Source organism: Notechis scutatus, chromosome 6 (assembly GCF_049901735.1).
Source record: "Notechis scutatus isolate UNSWTSFEM ecotype Mainland chromosome 6, rNotScu1.2, whole genome shotgun sequence".
Taxonomy (NCBI): Eukaryota; Metazoa; Chordata; class Lepidosauria; order Squamata; family Elapidae; genus Notechis; species Notechis scutatus.
In genome coordinates, this window is record NC_142014.1 from 55,359,877 (window position 1) to 55,380,624 (window position 20,748).

Sequence of the window (20,748 nt, forward strand, 5' to 3'; positions counted from 1 at the left end):
ATCTCAGCAAGTTCCGTCATTTTCACCAACCATTCTTTCATTATGAATAATGCTGAATTGCACATGCAATAATCTCACTACAATAATCGTGCATAAAAATGCTTCATTTGTATATGAAAATGAAGGATCCTTTACCGGAGAAATACTTTTTAAAAGGTCTAAAATGGTAGAATTTAGGAAAAGGTTTGCATTTTGCTTTTGCATGTGTAGACTGCAGCATTGTTCTTTATTTGTGTTGTGATTTTTATCTTACATTACTAAATAAGCATTTGTTGAATAATCCAAATAGGTTCACATATATTAAACCAAACATAAACCACATAAGTATGGTTTGTGAGCCACCACTTATTTTTGACACAAGCCACAAATTATGGTGAGATGCTTCAGACTTTAAGCTTAGGACATAGTTCATAAAAGTACTGTGGACTTCAAAAGCAATCTGTCAGCTAGACTAAATAAAGGTTAAATGATTTGTTGAGGTGATATCAAGAAGAAACTAACATGCTTTGGTCTTAGCGTTAGGACAGGCTAAAGAAAATATTTTGGTGTGGTTGAGAGAATGAAAATCAGGTATGGATGGATGGATGGATGGGGTCAAGCAAACTAATGGAATATCCTCAAATGAGCCTGAGTTATTGCTAGATGCATAAGGATGGCCAGTGCTTTAAGATTGCCAGCAGTTCTCAGAAATAAATGCCAGCTCAATTGAAGATAAAGGTTCCCAGTACTTTTCATCTGGCTAAATGAATGGATGCTAGAAAAATAGAGTAGCAACAAATATCTCAGAAAATAAAGACAGAGATGGTGGTGTATTTTAGATAGGGTTTCCTTAATCCTGCTAGGAAGAAAAATTGATCTTTTTTAGAAAGTATAAATTCTAGCTTTTAATTCCATTTCTGTCCTTACGCTTTTATATGAAGTAATTTTCTATTTCTGATAACTTCCATAACTATCCAAAACACTTCTCTCCCTTAAAAAAGCAACAGGAGTATTTAAGTGAAAGGATTTATGAACTATGTATTAGAATAATTTGGGCATTCCAAGAGCCAGGGTGGCACAAGATTTTTTAAAAAAAAATGAAATCCAGACATAGTGAGAAAAGAGATCCATTTATTCCCAGATGTTTTTGGGTGGTAGACTACAGAGAAAAAAATTGGGTTCTAATTTTTATAGGGAGACTGGTCCTTGGTGTGAGCTTGTGGGGCCTGGGTTGCCTATGTGCTTTTTCTAGTATATCACTGTCAACAGGTCAATCTTAATTGTCTAGTCTAAATGGATCATGCGTTTTGATTAATGGTTGAAGGATAACAGACAGTAAGAGAAATAGTTAATTTGGGAATATAGAATCTTTTATGCTTATTATTAAAATAAAACACTTTCTTCACACGATTCAATTTCTGGTCTGAAAACGTGCTCATCTATTCTTTCAATCCAATTCAACCATGTCTATCACCGGTAAACGGGGGAGGTAATAACAAAACAAAATTCAATTCAATTCAGCAAACCTGCAGTCTGTCTGCCCTCTACGTTGGCTCTTAAATTCCTCGCCTTCGAGGTTTCATCCAGAAAATAGTTCACGGGGCAAATTATAATATGAAGCAAAGCTTCATACCCACAAGGTTAATAGACGGATAATTTGCAGTTAAGTTACTTTGCAAACAACCCAGGCGGGCGAACAAGTTTTAGGGTGTCGTTTTGCCCAGGATTTTAAGAGTGGGTGCTATATGTGCCACTGACATTGTATTTTAGCTCCTGATTTCCCTCTCTTCGCATCTAATTCCTCGGCCCGCGTGTTTATACTGCGCTTTTCGTATTTCATCGTGCATTTTGTGAGAAGAAAGTTTTCCATCCTTGGACTCTCAGAGACAGACATTTTGGCGCCTGCTTTTTTCGAACAAAACGAAGCTCGCCATTTCCACAGGACCACATGACGGAGGGGCGAGGGGGGAGATGAGAGTCCAATGAGGCAGAGGAGGGCCTGGCGTCTGCTCGGAATACGGCGTCACGTGACGTGGACCTCGGGCTGCCTGGAGGCTGGCTGAGCTGATCCGCTTAGGAGGCGCGAGAGACGAGCTGCTGAAGCTCCGGGTGTCGCGGGTGCTTTCGGGCTGCTTCTACCTTGGAGGATCCGGAGGTCCATGGCCTCGACCACGCTGGCCTGTCGCCCCTTGCTGCATGTATCCGCTAGTGGCTGAGCCTTAACTAGCAGCTCTGCTGCCAACGGAGACCTCAGTTATGTCCGCACATCTCGCGGGCTGCCGGTCGCGTCCTTTTCCCCTTTGAGTGTTGTGACTGTTCGCAGCTGAGGTCCACAAGACGCGCTGCGTTGTTTCTATGCTGTCGGAATCCGAGGGGGACTTGCACGTGTTGGGTTGGTCAGGCATTGCCAGCCTTGGGATCCTTTTCAGCCCCTCCGTCCCCTCCCTCCTTCTAGATGGCTTGCAAACATGTTAAAACAACGATTTCCATAACGCCGTTGGAAGGCACCAGGTCGAGGTAGGTTCAGTGCATGCTTGAAATCGCATTTCTTACTGGCATTTTCTGCAAACGCCCAGCGGCTCTTTCTCTAAGAAGCTATTGGTCTGTGGGGAAAATAATTCAAACTCATTAGCTGGGTGATTAGGCCAAGCTAAATAACGGATACACAGGGTTTTCTATTCGTCAAAACTTCCCTGAAGAGTTCTAGAGAATTTGAAGGTTTCTACACCATGTCTAGATGTTTTGGGTTAGTCCTCAGGCTTAAGGAGGTTCAGCTGGGGCCCTTGGAGTTCAAAGGGGGCCCATGAAGGGGAAATCTTTAAAAAAAACTTTTACAAAACCACATTTTTAAAAAGAAAAACAGTGGGACAGTGTCTCAACCTGGACGTGCCCGGGCAGGGGTGGTGGTGGGGGACGCTGGGAGTAAAACACTCCAAAGCTGGATCAAATTAACTCATTGGAGGGCAAAAAGGCGTCTTCCATCCCATACAGCAGCAGCGGCAGCAATGATCCATTATCTCCTCTCTTTCTCCCCTTCTCCCCAGTTCTTGAAGAATGAATGAACTTCTGCTTCTCACCTGTCGAAATCCTTCATGCCAAAAGGAAGGAGGGGCCACTGTTAGCTTAGTCGGAGCGAGGATCTGTGTATGCCAGCTGGCTGGGGAATTCTGGGAGTTGAAGTCCACAAGGCTTAACGTTGCCAAGGTTGGACACCCCTGGACTAGAGTGAATCAATCTTCTCCCAGTCGGGAAAAACAACTATCTACTTGTGGGCTATGTGGACTCCGTACTCCATACTCTCTGTACTTCGGCCTTACCTCACCCCACCCCACTTCCTAATCTGCTTCGCTGCCCTGGCAGCCCCGTTCCCCCCCCCGCCCTTTTCTTTTTTGTAAGGAGCCACCGTGCAGAGAGTAACACGAATTCCACAGGGTGGTGGGGAGGGGGAGATGTTAATGTGTAGGTGAGGGGGCCCATATTAATCTTGTTCCAGCCCTTAATAATAATGCACAGGGTGGCCCTGTTAGTCCTAGTAAAGAAACTATCACAGCAGGTGGCAGCACTTGGCTAATCTTGAGAGAGAGAAAAAACCTGCTAAGTAGCCTGCTTAGGACTTGAAAGGGAGATCTGCAGGAAATCCCAGGGCCAAAACCTGGAACTTTTCAAAAAAATGCGCTGGAAGAAGACAAGACCACCCATTTCCATATGTTATTGACAAGATAGTAACAAGGTGGTGTGTGCAAATGTTAACCAGGTTAAGTTCTGCTCCAGCTTTTAACGAAGATATTTCTCAGACATATATATGGATGTATTTTTCCTCTGATGATACGATTAGCATAGGAATACTAAATAAAAGGTTGTTCCCCACCCATCCAATCCATGACCACCACATTAAAAATGTTGCTTCTATTTCTTATTGACAAGGCAATGAGAGCAGGATTTTTTCCAGAAATGGAATGCCATTTTTTCCTGACTATATTATTGAATCCAAAGTTCGAAACCTTTTCTAGGAATTCCTTGATTAAGACAGTAACATTTTTGTCATGTTGTTATGCTTTTCTTGTACTAAATTTAGATTTATAATTTTTGTTCTATTCATGCATGAGCATGCATAAATATACATATAGAAATAAAATGAGATTCAGTAAGGTTCAGATGTAATCAAAGCTTGGATACAGACATCAAGGAGACTGGGCAGCCTCTTCTGTAGCTCATGTGCCCTTTCTCACTCTCCCTTATTCCTAAAAGAATAATAATGTCCTCTTTCCTCACAAGGTTCAAGGGTGATGGATACTATTCTACCCATTCTGCCTTGCCAAGATTGAATAATGGTTTTTGTCAAAGAACTTTGCAGAGCTGCTAGTGTGTGCAAGTAGGTAAAACATTGTTAAGGCCAGCCATCTGACTTTATTTTAGCAATCTGGAATGTTAATAGTAATTTCTGTTATTGTTGATTTCTGTTAAAAGGGATTGCTATTTTTGTCTGAATTTTTTGTTTCTATCTCAATACTGACATGGATAACTCCCTTGCACATTTATCCTCCCAGCAATCTAGTATAGGACATGTGCTTACAGGAACATGGGAAATGGTTACACAGACCAAATATGTGAGCTTGCCACAATGGCCCATAGCAATCCAGTTTTGTCTTGTATTCCAGTTAGGCAATGGTCTTAGAGATGATACAGTCTGTAAAAGAGATGTTTAGTTAACCTTTTCCCCCTTCCTGGAATGGAATTGAGAAAGACCTTGTGGTTAAATCTCAGAGATTGAGGGGGACATGGGGTGGAGAGGGATGCTGTCTTGGTCCACACATTGCAATAAGCCATAATGTGGCTTGTTTGGGTTGGCACAACTTGCTAAATTGTTCCTTCTAATTTGGCAGCCATGGTACATTGCTTACTGTTGCACAAGAATCCTGCTAAGCGAGTAGAAAAGCAGTATGTACACTGTATAAATATTCTGTAACATGTAGTTAAGTAATCCAGGGCCTAATATTACATGTGAACCAAAACAAAGTATAGAATGTATTATTTTGCATTGTGCAGTGCAAGGAAAGCAAGTTTAAAAAATTTGAATGTTTTTTCTTTTTCTTGCCTTATCAGTTTCTCAAAAGTGCCTTGAACAAAGTTAGACACCTTACCAGCAACATGGTGCTATCGTTTCTGAAGTATGGGGAAGAACTTTTGCTCATCTTTGCCTTGTCCGTAGCCTCTTCCTGGTCTAATGACATTCTCTACCATGACTATTGTATTATTGGGGCTGGCCCTTCAGGCTTGCAGATGGCCTATTTCCTTCAACATGCAGGTCGGAACTATGTTGTCTTTGAACGTAGAAATACACCAGGGTACTTTTTCACCTTGTATCCCCGTCATCGAAAATTGATCAGCATCAATAAACGTTACACTGGCAAATCAAACAGTGAATTCAACCTTCGCCATGATTGGAACTCATTGCTTAGCCACAATAACCAACTGCTTTTTCAACACTACTCTCAGGATTTCTTCCCTGATGCTGATTCTATGGTGCGTTATCTGGCTGATTTTGCTTCCAAACTAGACCTCCATGTACACTATAACACATCCATTGTACTTGTGATGCTGGAAAAAGATCCTAGTGCTTGGAATGGTCATTACTTCATCCTCAGAGACCAAAATGATCAGAATTACAAATGCAGGTAAATGGTGAAGAACTTCTTCTGCTTATAGAAAAATGTCATATTCCATGGATGCTCCCATAGTAAAAATGCAGGTGTTCTTGATTATTAGTATTGTGCATGCATGAACCATCTTTTGGGTACTGAAGTTAATTTAAGTGCCAATACATATTTCAGAGAGACCCCTTTCAAGATACAGCTGGGTACCTAAACACACCCACATTCCATTCCTTCACTCACCAACATAACTTTCCCTACAGACGTCCATTTGGAATATGGACACATTGCTGAAGGTGACAGATCTGTCAGTGAGATGTGAGCTGGTTAATTTATTCTAAGACATTTCAGAAAGTCTAGTGGTCTGAAATGCAGCAGCAGGCATGGTGAGCAATCCAGGAGATTCCACGTTATCCTCATGTTGAAATAGCTGCACCGATTGCTTGTGGGACATAATTCAAGGTCCTTCCTGTGGTATATGAAGCATTACATGGCTTAGCTTCAAATGGCAATTAGTCCATCCTGTGCACTGAGTTCCTCAATAGGACACTCTCCCATAGTTTTGATTATCAAGAATTATCATCTTTTCTACAGTGAGACTTTATATAGTTACTGAGAGTGGGGAGTATATAAACCTTTAAGTAGGTAACATGATTGAGAAAGATTATTTTTCTGTATAGTTTATAATTTTGTAAAGTCTTATATTATCCCTTTGTGCCAATTTTTCTCTTTTCTTTCACCAGTAACTGAACTCTTATCTTTTCTACTAATTAAAGTTACTTTAAACATGCTGGATCAGTTGTGTTGCCTGTTTTATTTCTAGTTTTGTTTGCCCTGTTTGCAATCACAGCAACAAAACTTCCAGTATAGTCACATCAAATGTTTTTAGAAGTAGAGAATGGAAAATATAGTAGCTGTTTTCTAATCAAACTCTTTTAGTAGCCTCAACATAGATTTTCACTCGATTAAATTATACTGCAGTATGAAAATTGTCTTTTCAGCCTGTTTCTAGTAATTGCTATAGTACGATCTTTTGCTTGTTCTCCCACTAAATTGATAAGTAAAAATGGCTACCCTACTCTAAACTATCTGAGAGCGAATTTTTGTATAAATCAGTTTTTTGCTGCACAACTTTTTTGCTGAGATAAGAGTTTGGTGATTTTGTGAAGCATGTAAACAGCACTAGAGAAAGGTATTTTGACATACAATGTGACTGACCATAATCAAAATGCTTTTTCTCTATTTTAGTGTTCTTTTGGTGGCCACAGGTATGTGGGTTCCTCACAAGGTGAACTTTCCAGGTTCAGAATATGTTGAAGGTTATGAATCTGTGTCGATCGATCCAAAAGATTTTGTTGGACAGTCTGTATTGATCTTGGGTCGGGGAAATTCTGCCTTTGAAACAGCAGAGAACATTCTGGGTGTCACCAATTTTGTACACATGGTAGGCCGATCTCGAGTTCGTCTTTCTTGGGCTACTCATTACGTTGGAGATCTGAGGTAAGACTTCATATTCATATGAACTGTTACATATATTCAGAGATAAAAGATACATATTTTTAAATGTGTTTCATTCAAATTCCAAATAAAAATGTTGAAGAGTTCAGGAGCCAGGACTGAATCTTGTTGCCCTCCACTTGGTCTTTTCCTCCAGTTTAACAGGGAACTATTGATCAGCACACTTTGAATATGAATTTTGAAATAGCTGTATATTCATTTCAAGGTCATGTGATGCATCTCCATTTTAATTAGGTTCCTAATCAGAATATCATGAGGCATTCTATCAAATATTCTGCTAAACCAAGATATTGTATGAAGTATGTCTATAGTATTTCTCTAGTGTAAGAAAGATAACTGGTCACAAAATAAGTTTAGTCTGCCATGACATATTCTTGGCAAAAAGCATTACAGTATTTTCAAGTATCTTTATTACCCTAAATTTCAGTTAATCTGGCCTCACATAATTAAACTAATTAAGAGAAAAGTGGATTCCCCGATCATGTTATGATTAGTCTTAATCCTGCTTCTTTATTCTGCTTCTTATAATTGCCTGGTGGAACATATACCCTCTTGTTAGAGAAGCCAAATTAGGAATCAAATTGTTTTGGTTTTTCATTGTAACCTATTAATATTTTGCCATATTTTCTATTACGTCAATTCTTTTCTCTCCATTTAAGTTAAACATATCTGAGGTGATGCTTTAGTTTGGTTTAATGAATCAAGCTAGATTCATTTTGAATTCTAGCCTTTCTAATATTTCTATAATCTGGACTGTTGTATAATTCTAAGGAATCTGTCCCTCATTCCATCTCCCATATAGTTCCTCTTGCTTCTGGAATTTAGTAAGCCTTTTGTGCAGCCATATCATTGTCTACTGCTGGATTGCGCTTCTTTGCTGGAATAGCTTCCAGTTGTTGTCTGTAATACCTCTGTGTTTAGGAACTCCACCCACTTAGAGCTCCTCTTCCTGTTAACTTCTCCAGTGACGGAATCCTACTCTCTGTTCATTAAAATCTTTCATGAAGTCCAAGATATGCTTTCAATTGTACTCAATTTCCTTTCAAATAATAACTACATTTTCTAGTTTAAGTGTGCTTTTTGGTTTGCATCGTATCAAGAATAACTGATTCTTATACCTTTGTTGACTCTGAAGGAAAAGCTGTTAAGGGGAGAAATCAAGAATTTTCTGGAAGGACTGTGCTTTTCAGAATTCATCTCCCAACAGATGTTGGAACAACGTGTTTCCTACCATTTTTTGGGGGGAGGGTAACCCCGCAATTTGTTTTTTTGGGAAGGCACATCATCTTGGTTGGTAAACAGAGATTAACTCTGCCTCTCTATTCTGGCTTGAGTAGAATGTAATATTATTTCAGAAGAACAGCCAGGCCAACATGAGACAGTTGGGGGGAGTGTTGTGTAGACTAATAATTCAGACTGCCATATGCCAAACAGACCATTTTTGCCCACTTTTTCTCTAGCAACCAGTCCATATGCAGCATCTATTTTGTTTGATAACAGTACTGCCCTGTGATATCATTCCAAGCCCGATCTCCCTTTTCATGCCTGTCCCTCTCTTAACTGCTTAGACTTAAAGTAAATAGATCAGCAACTCTTTGAAGAACCTGGCAGAAGCATTTTGGTCACTGCTATTTGTTATAGAGTGGACCTTTTATTTTTGGTCTTCAATGAACAAGACATGGAATATCTGTGAGAGAAGTATGGTATGAGCAAGTACAGACCCGTAAGTGAGATATGCTTGATTTCAGTAAGACATAAAGTTGACATTTTGGGGATTGGGGATGATGATGATCTCAAACAAGTCTGCTATAGCATGAAGCCCTTGCCACTTAATGTTATGGACCATAAATCTATCATGTTGATCCAATGTGGGTTGGTATGTTTTTCATCCTCCCTGTTTAAGACTGAGAAAGAATGTTTAACTCAAAGTCACCCAAATATCTTCTGCATGTAAAGGAAGACTAGAACCTACCAACCTTTAGTCTAGTGCCTTAACTCCTATACTACAGAAAGATGGCCATTCACAACTTTTTAGCGTGAGTACATTCAGGAAGTAATTTTTTTGATTATAACACGTGATTGTAAACCCTCCTTATAAGAAAAAAAATAAAACCAAGACTGCTCCCTCACTTATTCTTTATGGTCTTCCACAAGGCATTCTGTTTTGTTACATTTTTAATCATCTTCCTAGTATATTTACAAAAGAAAATATAATAATTTGAAGTAAAACAAAAGTAGTTTTCTCCATCAGAATACTAAAACTAACATAGGACATAATAGCAACACAGGAAGCTGCTTCATACCTAGCCAGAGAGCTTCTATATTTAATTTAGAATTGCTAAAATGAGTGGCAGCCATTTTTCTAAGTATGGCATGTAAAATTTACATCCCCCTTATTGTTTTTTCTTTCTTTCTTCCTTAGAGCAATTAACAATGGGCTCTTAGATACATACCAGTTGAAGTCTTTGGATGGACTTATAGAAGGTGATCTAGAAGACTTAGTTCTCATCAAAGACAGAAAAGGAAAGCTGCATATCACCCTTCGGTACTATTTGGAGAACAGCAATAGCAGTGACCCAGAATCTGTCACTCTTCCACAGGATGAATTAGACAACTTTGCCACTCGTGCACCTTATGACCGTGCCATTCGCTGCCTGGGTTGGAAGTTTGACTTTGCCATATTCAACAAGTAAGATGGGATTGCTTCTAATGTAACAGAGAGATAGGATGTTTGAAGGAGTTGATATCAGGAGTGTCAAACTCACAGCCCACGGACTGGATGCATCACATGCTGGCCATGGTCACCCCCATTTTAGCAAAGCGGGGAAAACTTGCAATACGTCACATGATGACAGTGTATTGTTGTGAGTTTGACAGCCCTGGTTGATATGTATAGATAAGTATGTGGCATGGATGGAACTTTCTGAGTCGCAAGTCAAACAAAATGTCATGCAAAACGCTTTCCCATCTTTTATTAAATGTAATATTTGCAGTATTTTATAATGATCTATTTCACGTTGGCAAAATTAGTTTTCCATAGTTTGGGGATTTGACTAAAGTGCTTAGCTATTCCCATGACATTATCTTTTATTCTTCAAGGACTGAATGAGCAGTAAATTGTTCTTCTAACTTTTTTTTTTCTCATGCAACCATTTTGTTATTCCTATCTCTTAATTCAGTCTAAAATAAAATAACAATTAATTGGTTTCCATTCTTGCTTTAAATGTTTTAAATAGAACAAGATTATTATGTCACATATGAAACTTGCTTTGGTCTCCTTTAAAAAGCCAGTAGCTCTGCAGTTTGGGGTGCACTTATCTAAATATAATTGCATCATAATTCTGTTTAATTTCAGCGCAGCAATGTATGGGTATACTTTGGTTCTGTGCCCGAATTATGATATGTCTGGTTGTCAAGAAATTAAACTATAGCTCTCCAGAGCTCGTGACCCAGAGCCCCTCCTTTGGCAGGCAGCTCTTTCAGCCAGTCCCCAGAGATGAAAGGGAACTGAAACCTGAGTGGCAGGGCATCAGGGTAAAGTAAAGCGTGGGGGCTGCTTCAGGCAAGTGGGGGATGTCCTAGGAGCCCCATGCAGGTTGCACTTGCACTTCTTCACTTGGGTGCTGAAAATCCTGCTTGAATTCTGGTAAGGAATACTGTCTACTTACAACCCAAGAGCTCATGTAACAACCATAACCAGGAGTGCCAGCATTGCAGTCATTGAGAGAAGCAGTCACAAAGGGATCTTGCATAATAACCACTTTGCTCACGGACTGAGATTTTGGCCCTAATTGTGGTTATAGGTTATATACTACTACTACTTATATACTACATACTACTTGTAATGAAGGACCTGCAGCTCTACCCAAGGTAACACTGTTGATATTATCTATCTTAAACATACATTTAGATAGTTGCCTTATGCCGAGAAAAAGTATCACTGGGAAAGAGATATTTCCTGAGCCTTTTAACATGGTCTCAAGATCAAAGCTCATACATTGTCCCTTCTATTGAAATCTGTGAAGTCAGCCAGACTCCATTCTCGATGAGTTTCTCTCCCCACTCCTCCCTAGGTCTGTTGGTTTGATGCATGGCAAAGGCAGTAAGAAGAAGTATCCTTTGATCAAGCCCAGCTATGAAGCCAAAGCTACTCGAGGTCTCTTTCTTCTCGGAACTGCAAGCCACTCAGTGGATTTTAGGAAATCTGCTGGTGGTTTTATTCATGGCTTCCGATACACAGGTGAGTTTTTGACATGGGTAGAAAGTGAATGTGAGCAAGCTCAGCAGTGACATTGTTCTGGCATTTGAGGCCCATCTCTCTTTTTTTCCTTTTAGCAAATTATTCCATTCTTTTTTCCAATTTATCAACAGAAATAAAATAATGCGTTTTTTCAGCAATACCTTTTCTATTGTACACAATGATGAAAGTAGCAAATGCAAATGAAAAACACAACTCAATTTCAGCTTCCAAAGCCAATTAGCTATTATGCAACATATAAGCATTACAATGCCAAATACTTTTTTACGTATTGTAATAATATTTAAATTACAATTTCAATATGCCATAAAAGAAAATGGGTAGCAAAGGAAAAATAATATTCAGGTAGTACATTTACAACATCTACCCACTATATCAAATATTCTCTAATCTTTCTCATTATTGCTACAAAGAAAAGCTTTTTCTGGATGTCTCAGGAAATATTTGTGGTACTCCTGATATTTTTAAGCTAATTTCTGGCATCCCTCATCAGTTTTGGGAAGGACTCCCCAACAATGGTGGTGATATTACTAAATCTATCAGATGTGAAAGCCAATAAAGACTCAGAAATCTGAATTTGTAACTTCAAGAGTCAAAGAATAATGTAGTAACAGCATTATCCACGTTTTATCTTCTGCCTGCTATAATATGAAACTATGCCAAATAGTAAGCTTTTTGGCTGTAGCCCAAAATTCACTTGTACATTTCAGTGGTCTTATTATTAGGGCAGTTCTCTTAGCATGTAATATTAAACGATAATATCTGCCTCTTTTGTTCTTCCCCCATTATGCAGCCCGTGCAGTTCATCGCTTACTAGAAGTCCGTCACCACAAAGTGCCCTGGCCAGCCTCCAACAATCCGGTTGTGCAGTTAACAAATGCTATTGTCAGGCGGGTGAATGAGGCATCTGGGCTCTATCAGATGTTTGGCGTGTTGGCAGACATCGTTTTGCTGAAAGAGTGAGTGAGCAATGATACTCGGGGTTTTCTCCTTTAGAAACAGTGAATGGAATTGGTTAATTCCTGTGAGTAGAACTTCTGCCAAGCATAACCAAGAGGGAACTCATTCTTTTCTTCCTTCCCCTTCTTTGCCACTTCTCCAAGCCTGCTCTAAAGCAGCAGTCCCCAACCTTTGTGGCTGGGCGGCCTACCTGGAGAAGGGGTGAGGGGAACCGGGCTGTGCGAGCAGAGGAGTAACACATCATGCGCATTGGCCTGCCTCTTGCACAAGTGGAGCTGCCCACTGCTCATGTGAATGGAGCTGCTCACATATGCACACCGGCCTACCTCTCACACGGCCCAGTTCCAAATAGGCCGTGGCCCAGTAGGGAGCCACGGCCCAGGGATTGGGGACCTCTGTTCTAAAGGGTTCATAATACCTGGAAAGTAGATTCTGAGAGGCATAAGACCTGCCTTATCCATACAAGTAGTTTTCTATTCTTCCAATAACAGATTCTACCAGTGTTGCCATAACAATCCTGTAAAGTAGATTGGGTGGAGAGTAAATGATTGGTCCAAAGTACAAGTCATTACTAGATTTAGTATTTAACCTTGTCTTTCCAATTTTAGTTGTTAACCATGTTACTTTGATTCTTTTATAATTAACACTCCTTCATGCTAAAGAGGATTGCTCTAAAACTGTTCCTTTGAGAAGGGTGTATCCGTGCAAAGGTTTATTTATATAGTGGGATTGATTCTAGTCACACAATTTTGTTCAGCCAAATTCCAAATCCAGTGAATGAACTAAATACTAAAAGATTCAAGCAAGAGCATAATCAAAGTTTTTCTGTACTTTACAAAGCTGTTCCTTGTAATATTACAATACTCTAATCCTTAGGTCATTAACATACAATTGACAGTGGTCAGATCTCTTTGAAGTACAGAGTTTAGCCAAGGGTACCACCATAGCTGATGCTTGATAATCATGGAATAAAGCAGAATTTCAAATTAGTTCCAAATGCTGAAGTAGCTATGGTAGAAAATGCAATCCTATTTTTAAAAATGCAATCCTATTTTTTTAAAATCCTTTGCAATCAGTTAACTGAGCACATCAATGTTAGCCAACTTGCCTTGTTGTATTTGAAATTGATTTGTTTGATTGGTCCTAGGAATGCTACAAAATTTGAATACCTGGAGGAGTATCCAATTGGAGTCCTACAAGACCTGGAATGGCGCACAGGAAGAAAGGTGCAGGATGGACTTTTTGTCATTGTGATGGAGTATGGAAAGAACTTCTCTGGTCCTGACAAGGATGTCTTCTACTATAACCGTGCAGTAGGAGAGCCAGAGCATGCTTGGCAGTCTAACTTCCTGCATCCTGTAATTTATTATTATAAGCAACTTCCCACTGGTAAGCATTGTATTTTTTTTATTCCTTCTCCACTAATTACAGTGTTTTGTATAATGTTAAAAGTGTCAGAAAGTTGAATGTATTTTAGTATGGTTTGCATAGCTTGATTGTGTGCTGAGGTTGATTTATATAGCTAGGATAGCATTCAGGAGGCATTAGGGAGGCAGTGATAGACACAGCAAAAAAGTGATCAGAGACAATTTTGACCACCTTGGGTATGTTTTTGTGTGTATTTTAACTGTTGATAGTTTTTAACTTGTCGGTTTTGATTGTGGTTGGCCTGTACCCAGTGCAAAATGCTTTTTAAGGAAAGAAATTTCTCATGCTTTTACTGTTTTTTCTTCAGACAGCACTTGATTGATAAGAAATTGATTCATGACCTACAAGCTATTTTTTTCCTTTGCCCCAGACTTTTCCAAGGGTCTTCAATGACTTATGGCAATCCTTTTATTCTTTAAAAACTAGTAATTTCACTACCACCCCAAAAAAGGTGCACTTGGGAACACATGGGGAACATATCCCTCTCATAATGAAGCACTGATGAGATCCCTTAAATATTGGATATAGACATTTTAGTCAAGAGGAAAAAGGGTCAAGTAAACTGAATAGGCCTTATCCTTATACACTTTGTCCATGTCCTTACAATCTCCAAGGCAATAAAAAACCCCAAACCCATCAAATTATAAGGAAAAATAATTGCTCAAACTGCATCCCTTGCAGTAAATGAGCAATTTTATTTGGAAATAATTATACACATTTTTAATGTGTATATATCTTGTTTATAGTCTTCTCTCAATTATGAAGTGATTTGGTGAATACCATAACAACTGTATAAATAGGGCATGTTTTAGCTGGTTGGGTTATGCAAATTACAATTTGACTGAAAGAATGAGTAAATAATATGTGGATGCTATTTTAACCTGGGGGGGGGGGAGGGGTAGAGCAGGTAAACATACTCAACCTGCACCAAAATACTGTCTTTCCTAGTAATATCATCTGCCGTCATTTTTAGTTTTCCTATTGCCTCTGAAAAACCAAAAAAATCTTAGGGTACCTCATGCTTGCAAGGAGGTACCTCACATTAGGAAAATATAACTTGTTTGTGGAATTCTTGGTGCTCTGAGTTTGGTTGTTTGCGTGTAGATGTTTCATTGCCCAATTAGGTAACATTACCAATTATGTTACTTAATCAGGTAATGGAACATCTACACGCAAACAACCAAACTCAGAGACCACCAAGGACTCCATAGTTCAGCCCTGAGCTACAAATATTCTCTTCTGTTCTTTTCTTTAATTGTCCTTTTGTTGTTGAATGCTAACTTGTAAAGCAAATGTCTGCAATCCAAGACTCTCTAGAGCAGGGGTCTCCAACCTTGGCCACTTTAAGACTTGTGGACTTCAACTCCCAGAGTTCCTCAGCCAGCTTTGCTGAAGTCCACAAGTCTTACAGTAGCCAAGTTTGGAGACCCCTGCTCTAGAGAGGGAGTGAAACTCTCAGCTTCCCAAATTAGTTTCTTGCCCATTGTTTTACTTTGTGCGCTCTCTCTCTTTTCCCAATAGAACGAGAAATGAGACTTTGCCCACCAGATTGGCCCTTGCCTCGCCCAGACGCAATCCATCATATTGTGGAAGATTTCCTGACTGACTGGACTGCACCAAATGCACATGTCCTCCCACTGAGACGTTTCTTGGAGAATTGCCTTGAAACTGATTTGCGCAGATTCTATGCAGGTATTCTGGGAACTCGTTAGGAATGAATCCTTAGGGAATAGCAGGCAGATAGGCTAGGTAACCATTACATTCCTTTCAGCCAAGATCTATGTTTACACATAATCAAAGTGGGTCTGTCTCTTGATCTTTGTGGAGTCCTTGGAAGGTAATAGTACCAGAGATATTGCAGTGAATTCGTGATCACCTGAAATGGGCACAAGATTAAAAAAGGACAATTTGGACTTACAACTAAAATATTTGTACTGAGAACTGCATATTAAAACTGGATTTAAGAGCTTTGTTTGTACTAGATTTCTGTGGATTTCCTGGCAAGAGCTTTATTTCTCTGGATTAGCATGCTAAAGGCAAAATGGTTTTTTTCAGACGTGTCATAAACACTAGTAAAGATATTTGCATATCTCTTTTCAGTCAAGGACTCCAGAAAGTCACAGTACCTGTTATGGGGAGATTGTAAACTCACAAGTCTCGTTCATCCATCTCCAGAGTTTGAACACTAAATGTGCAAAGATCTTCACATCTCTGTGCCCAGAGAAGCACATAAACATTTCTGTTTAGTTTTAGCTCTTGGGCAGACAAGCACAAACATATTGAACTACATTTTGCCTGTACATTGTCTGTTTATGTTTCCTAAATGAATAAGCTACATGTTTGGTTTGATATGGACCTATTACAATATATGAATACAGTTACCATAGTTTACAGCTAAGCGTTAGTTGTGTTATACTTACAGCACAATGGACTCTGTAATACATCTATCCACAAGCCAGAGAACTATTTAGAAGACAACAATGTCCATGTTTTTATATCTGAAAAGCAAAAAGTATAATTTATGGGGTGTTTCATGTAGCCCACCAACATTTTTTGAGTGTCCCCAGAACCCTCTTAAAGAATGAAATTAGCTAGTATACTGGGTCTTTTTGCATTTAGAGACAATTTGGCAGTTTTAATTGGTGCATAAAGCCTTGTAGATGTTTTAAGGTACTGATTGTACCCTTTAAACTTCCTCCCCAGATGGGCATTTTTAAAGTATGAGCTCAAAATACCATGTAAAATCTGATGCTACTCTTATTTAACAAACTTTACCCAGATGTCCTTTATAAGATGAGATTTCAGTGAGCATTGACATTGACATATACACTTCACAATCTTAAGGATTGGAAAGTTATGTTACTGATTTTTTTTTAAGCTGAACTTCTGAGTCTTTTGAAAAACTGCTAAGTGGGTGATAACATGAGACTTTTCTCAACCCTTTGTTTAATTCTTTTTCTGGTATGGAGTATAATTATATCTCTAACAATATTTCCCATTTCCTTATAATAGAGGCTTAAATGAACAGATTGTTGCTGATTCACATACTGTAGGAATCTTTGCTAGAGTTAGCAAATCAATTACAAACTAAGAACCCTAATCTACTCAGCGGGTGAAAATGCTATTAGTGCTTACTACTATTCTGTTTCAGTTTTTGGATATAACAACCTGTAAAGCATGCAATAGAGATCACTTTCTCCCTGTTTGTACAGAATCCTGCTTTCTGTTTGCCTTCACTCACTTGAGGCTGCCTCCCTTCTGCCAGCAAGGATACATGAGAAAGCAAGGGCTTGTGGGAACTGAAAAGCTTCAGCATCACAGAATAGCAGCAGAGTTGACTGAACATACAGCTATGAAGTCTCAAGATGAACAAGAGAGTGGTGCTATGCAATCCCACAACCAGCTGCTGACAAGTACAAAGATATCTAGTCATCAGCTGCAGCATCTTACAACCACCAAGGATGAACTTTAGCTTCCACCCAACTATTTCAAAATTCACAAGCGTTGCAGCCACAATACATGGCAAAGATCTGCAGAGGAGCTCCAGCAACCAGTATTCCTAACCATTCCTAGATGAGGACCACATCTCATCCATACCATGTTCTTGCACAAATTTGCAGATCTTTATAAACACAAATGTTTACTTTCCTGGGTGGGAATGAACAGATGAGACTTTAATGGATACTGTTAGCCTCTAGAGGTGGAAAATTTTACGCATTTGAGAAGAGTGATGTTTCTAGGCCAGTAAGAGTTAATAGCTGATCCTGGCTCCTTTTATACCAGGTTTTCAAGATGCACTGTTGTTGTCGTCATTAGTGTGTTCTGTAGAACTGGCATTGTTGAATGCCAGCCTGCTTATTTCAAGACAGAATGTTCTTGCATATTAACAGAGTATCACTTCTGTTTGCACTATGCCCCACTTAATTGAGTTTAATCAAGTGTTTCCTATTTTATGCATTTTTCATATTTTTTTTAAGGTAAAAGAGGTCTGTATTTCTTTGCACCTTTACCTCCAATGCATCGATTGACTTCCATTGAGTTGTGTGTAACAAACTGTAAATAATCCAAACTCATTTCTTATTTATATCTTCTATCTGCTTGGCGGATAGAATGAATAACATTCATACATTTTCTTCTTGTCTCAGCAGAGCACATAAGAAATCCTTGTTTTGATTCCTGTCACACATTGCCTCAAGATGATGCCCTCCAGATTCATGAACTACATTTCCCAAAATTCTCAGCCATACAATGCCATGGCTAAAAATTAAGGAAGAAAAAAAATTACCAAATTAAACAAGAAGGACCAAAGTTTTGGGATAGTTCTGCAATTCGTTGGTTAGAGGTGAGAGATACATTCCAATGTGTTTGAAAGTATAAAATTAGAAGATAGATAATACTGGGTTAGATATGCCAATGGTATTCCTGAACACAAATTAGGAGTATTTATACAAGTCCAAAAAGATATTTGATATCACTTCTAGCAGACATTTTTGGTTTGGTCGTATTAACATATGTGAAGATCATACAATTCTGTAATATAGGAAAAGTGTTAGAGAAGGAATTAGCTCCATTACCAAGCTAGAAACTAGTGTAAACTTCATTTAATGATACTGATTCATACCAAGCTACCTCCATTATTCAACCATATTACATCTATCTTCATTCTTGCCTCTTCTTATTGTCCAGATATTGTTGCTATTTCCTAAATGTGTATGATCAGTACAGAAAACCTGAATGGAACATAATCCACTCCAGCTCAAGCATGAATATTCAATGACATACTTTGCATGGCTGATACTCAGATTAATATGAATATGCAATTGCATTGGGAGTTAAGACTGGATATTAGTATGGTTTATTAAGCAAGGTTTGAGCTGTATGCAAGGCTTTTCCCCCCCAAAGGTCAGATTTTGCTACTGTTAAACAGAAAGCAGTGATATCTTGTTCTTTTCAGACTACCATATACTTACCATATACCTTATTCACTAAATATTCAGGCATTTACAATAATTCCAAGGAGGAAAATGACAATTGCAGCTCCTTCATTTTGAGAATATTTGTCTTTTACAGAACAGTATTTTTATTAACTTAAAATACTTGTCCAGTTAATAAAATTAATCAGTGTAATTTAATTATGCAATAACTGGTGTACATTTATACTGTCTGTATATTTTGTATGGTTGTATTCTTTTGGATAAATCTTTTAAACTTTGTTGCTTGTATCCTTACAATTTATATAGACTGTTTTCTAGTATGATTTGATTGCTTATGGTACCCTATGATTATTATTAAGTGTTGTACCTTATGATTCTTGACTCTTGACAAATGTATCTTTTCTTTTATGTACACTGAGAGCATTTGCACCAAGACAAATTCCTTGTGTTCCCAATCACAATAAAGAATTGGCCAATAAAGAATTCTATCTATCTAAAACATTTTTATTTTATCATGAAACTAACAGCAGTAGGGTTTATGAAGTGGGAATGACTCAAGAGCCTTTCAACCTTTCAGGATACAGATACGGTAGTTCTCAACTTACAACTGTATTTGGGCTCAGAATTACAGTCACATATAATAGTGGTTATTAAGTAGATCACTACAGGACTGCACCTGACTTTACAACCTTTTTAGTGGTGGCCATTAAGCAAACCTGTTCTCACTAATGGTTACTACAGAAATTAAAAGTAAATGCTGAAACCCAGAAAAATCCATCAAAAGTCACAGTGAAATGACTGGGATGCTGCAAATGCATCTAAATGTGAGCTGGTTTCCAAGTGCTCAAATACAACCAGGACCAGGAGGGGTGCAGCCATCAGAACTTCGAAAATGGGTTGTAAAATGCTTGGGGAGATCCACTGTAACTTCAGCCAGTAGCTAAGCAAAGACTACCTGTATATACTAAAAAAAATCGGAACAGAGCAATCTTGTGAGGTCTGAAAACAACAAAAAGTGGCACATTGCCCTGTTGCATTTCCCCACACAAAGCATTAACATTTTGAATTAGACAATCGTTTCTTCAAAATCTTGATTTGTGGTACAGGTAGATCCAAACATATTTTAAGTGTTTACTTTTAAAAAGATTTAGAAACTAAAATTTTAACCACATGCTAATAGCTTGTCCATTTGTTTTTGTGTTCATATTTTTGTGTCTGTTTTTGCATTCAGACTTTAATGCTGCAATCTTTTCTTGGATATGAATGCAGAGCCGTTCCCAAAGGCACCACTGAACTGTAATTCTTAAAAGATTAAGACAATTCAGAATATAGGAATAAGTTGTAATTATATTTAATTTAATATATTTAATTTAAATAATTACATTTTGTATTGCATTAATATATTTTTATATCACCCAGACTAGTTGGAATGTAGTTATGGCTTACTATTCAAAGATGAAGTGCCACCTTTGGCCCCAAAAGGGTATTAGGCACATAAGGACTAAAAATTTTGCCTTTTAAAAGAAAGAATTTAAATACTGCAATTCTGCAAAAGCAGCCCTGGAGCAACATTGTTGAAAACAATTTATGTAATGCTATTGTAGTAATAACAGTAGGAAAAGCCCCTTCACTGGACATTTAATAAAATAATAATAAACTACATTATAACAATGCAAGTTTCATAAAACCAGTAAGCAGTTTGCAATACAATGAAGTGATGACTTAACTAATGCATAGCTTTTTAAATTAAATTATATAACAGCTATTGTACAAACTTAGTGGTTTTTCTTATATTGAAACTTGGCAAGTATTGTACGTACATGAAATGCATAATGCACAGAAACACATTTATATAGCTACCTAGTTCGCTGGAGGCAACTTGGGGCAGCACAAAAATTATATATTGAAATCTCTCTCTCAGATATACGCGCCCTCACAGGAAAAGAATATGACCCCATAATATCTTAAAAAACAATATCCTAATTGAAGGGAGAATTTTTTTTAAAATGCTCAACAATGG

At 38.3% G+C, this 20,748-nt stretch overlaps 1 protein-coding gene across 1 annotated transcript; it reads left to right on the plus strand.

Annotated features, from left to right (window-relative positions):
• The first annotated feature begins 5,059 nt into the window (after positions 1–5,059).
• Positions 5,060–19,007, plus strand: FOXRED2 (FAD dependent oxidoreductase domain containing 2). Its single transcript, XM_026694935.2, has 8 exons — positions 5,060–5,654; positions 6,879–7,130; positions 9,571–9,837; positions 11,222–11,388; positions 12,200–12,365; positions 13,514–13,755; positions 15,316–15,486; positions 17,007–19,007. Exons 1-8 carry the CDS (start codon positions 5,128–5,130, stop codon positions 17,264–17,266), a joined length of 2,052 nt encoding a protein of 683 aa, XP_026550720.2. The 5' UTR covers positions 5,060–5,127; the 3' UTR covers positions 17,267–19,007.
• The last annotated feature ends 1,741 nt before the right edge of the window (positions 19,008–20,748 follow it).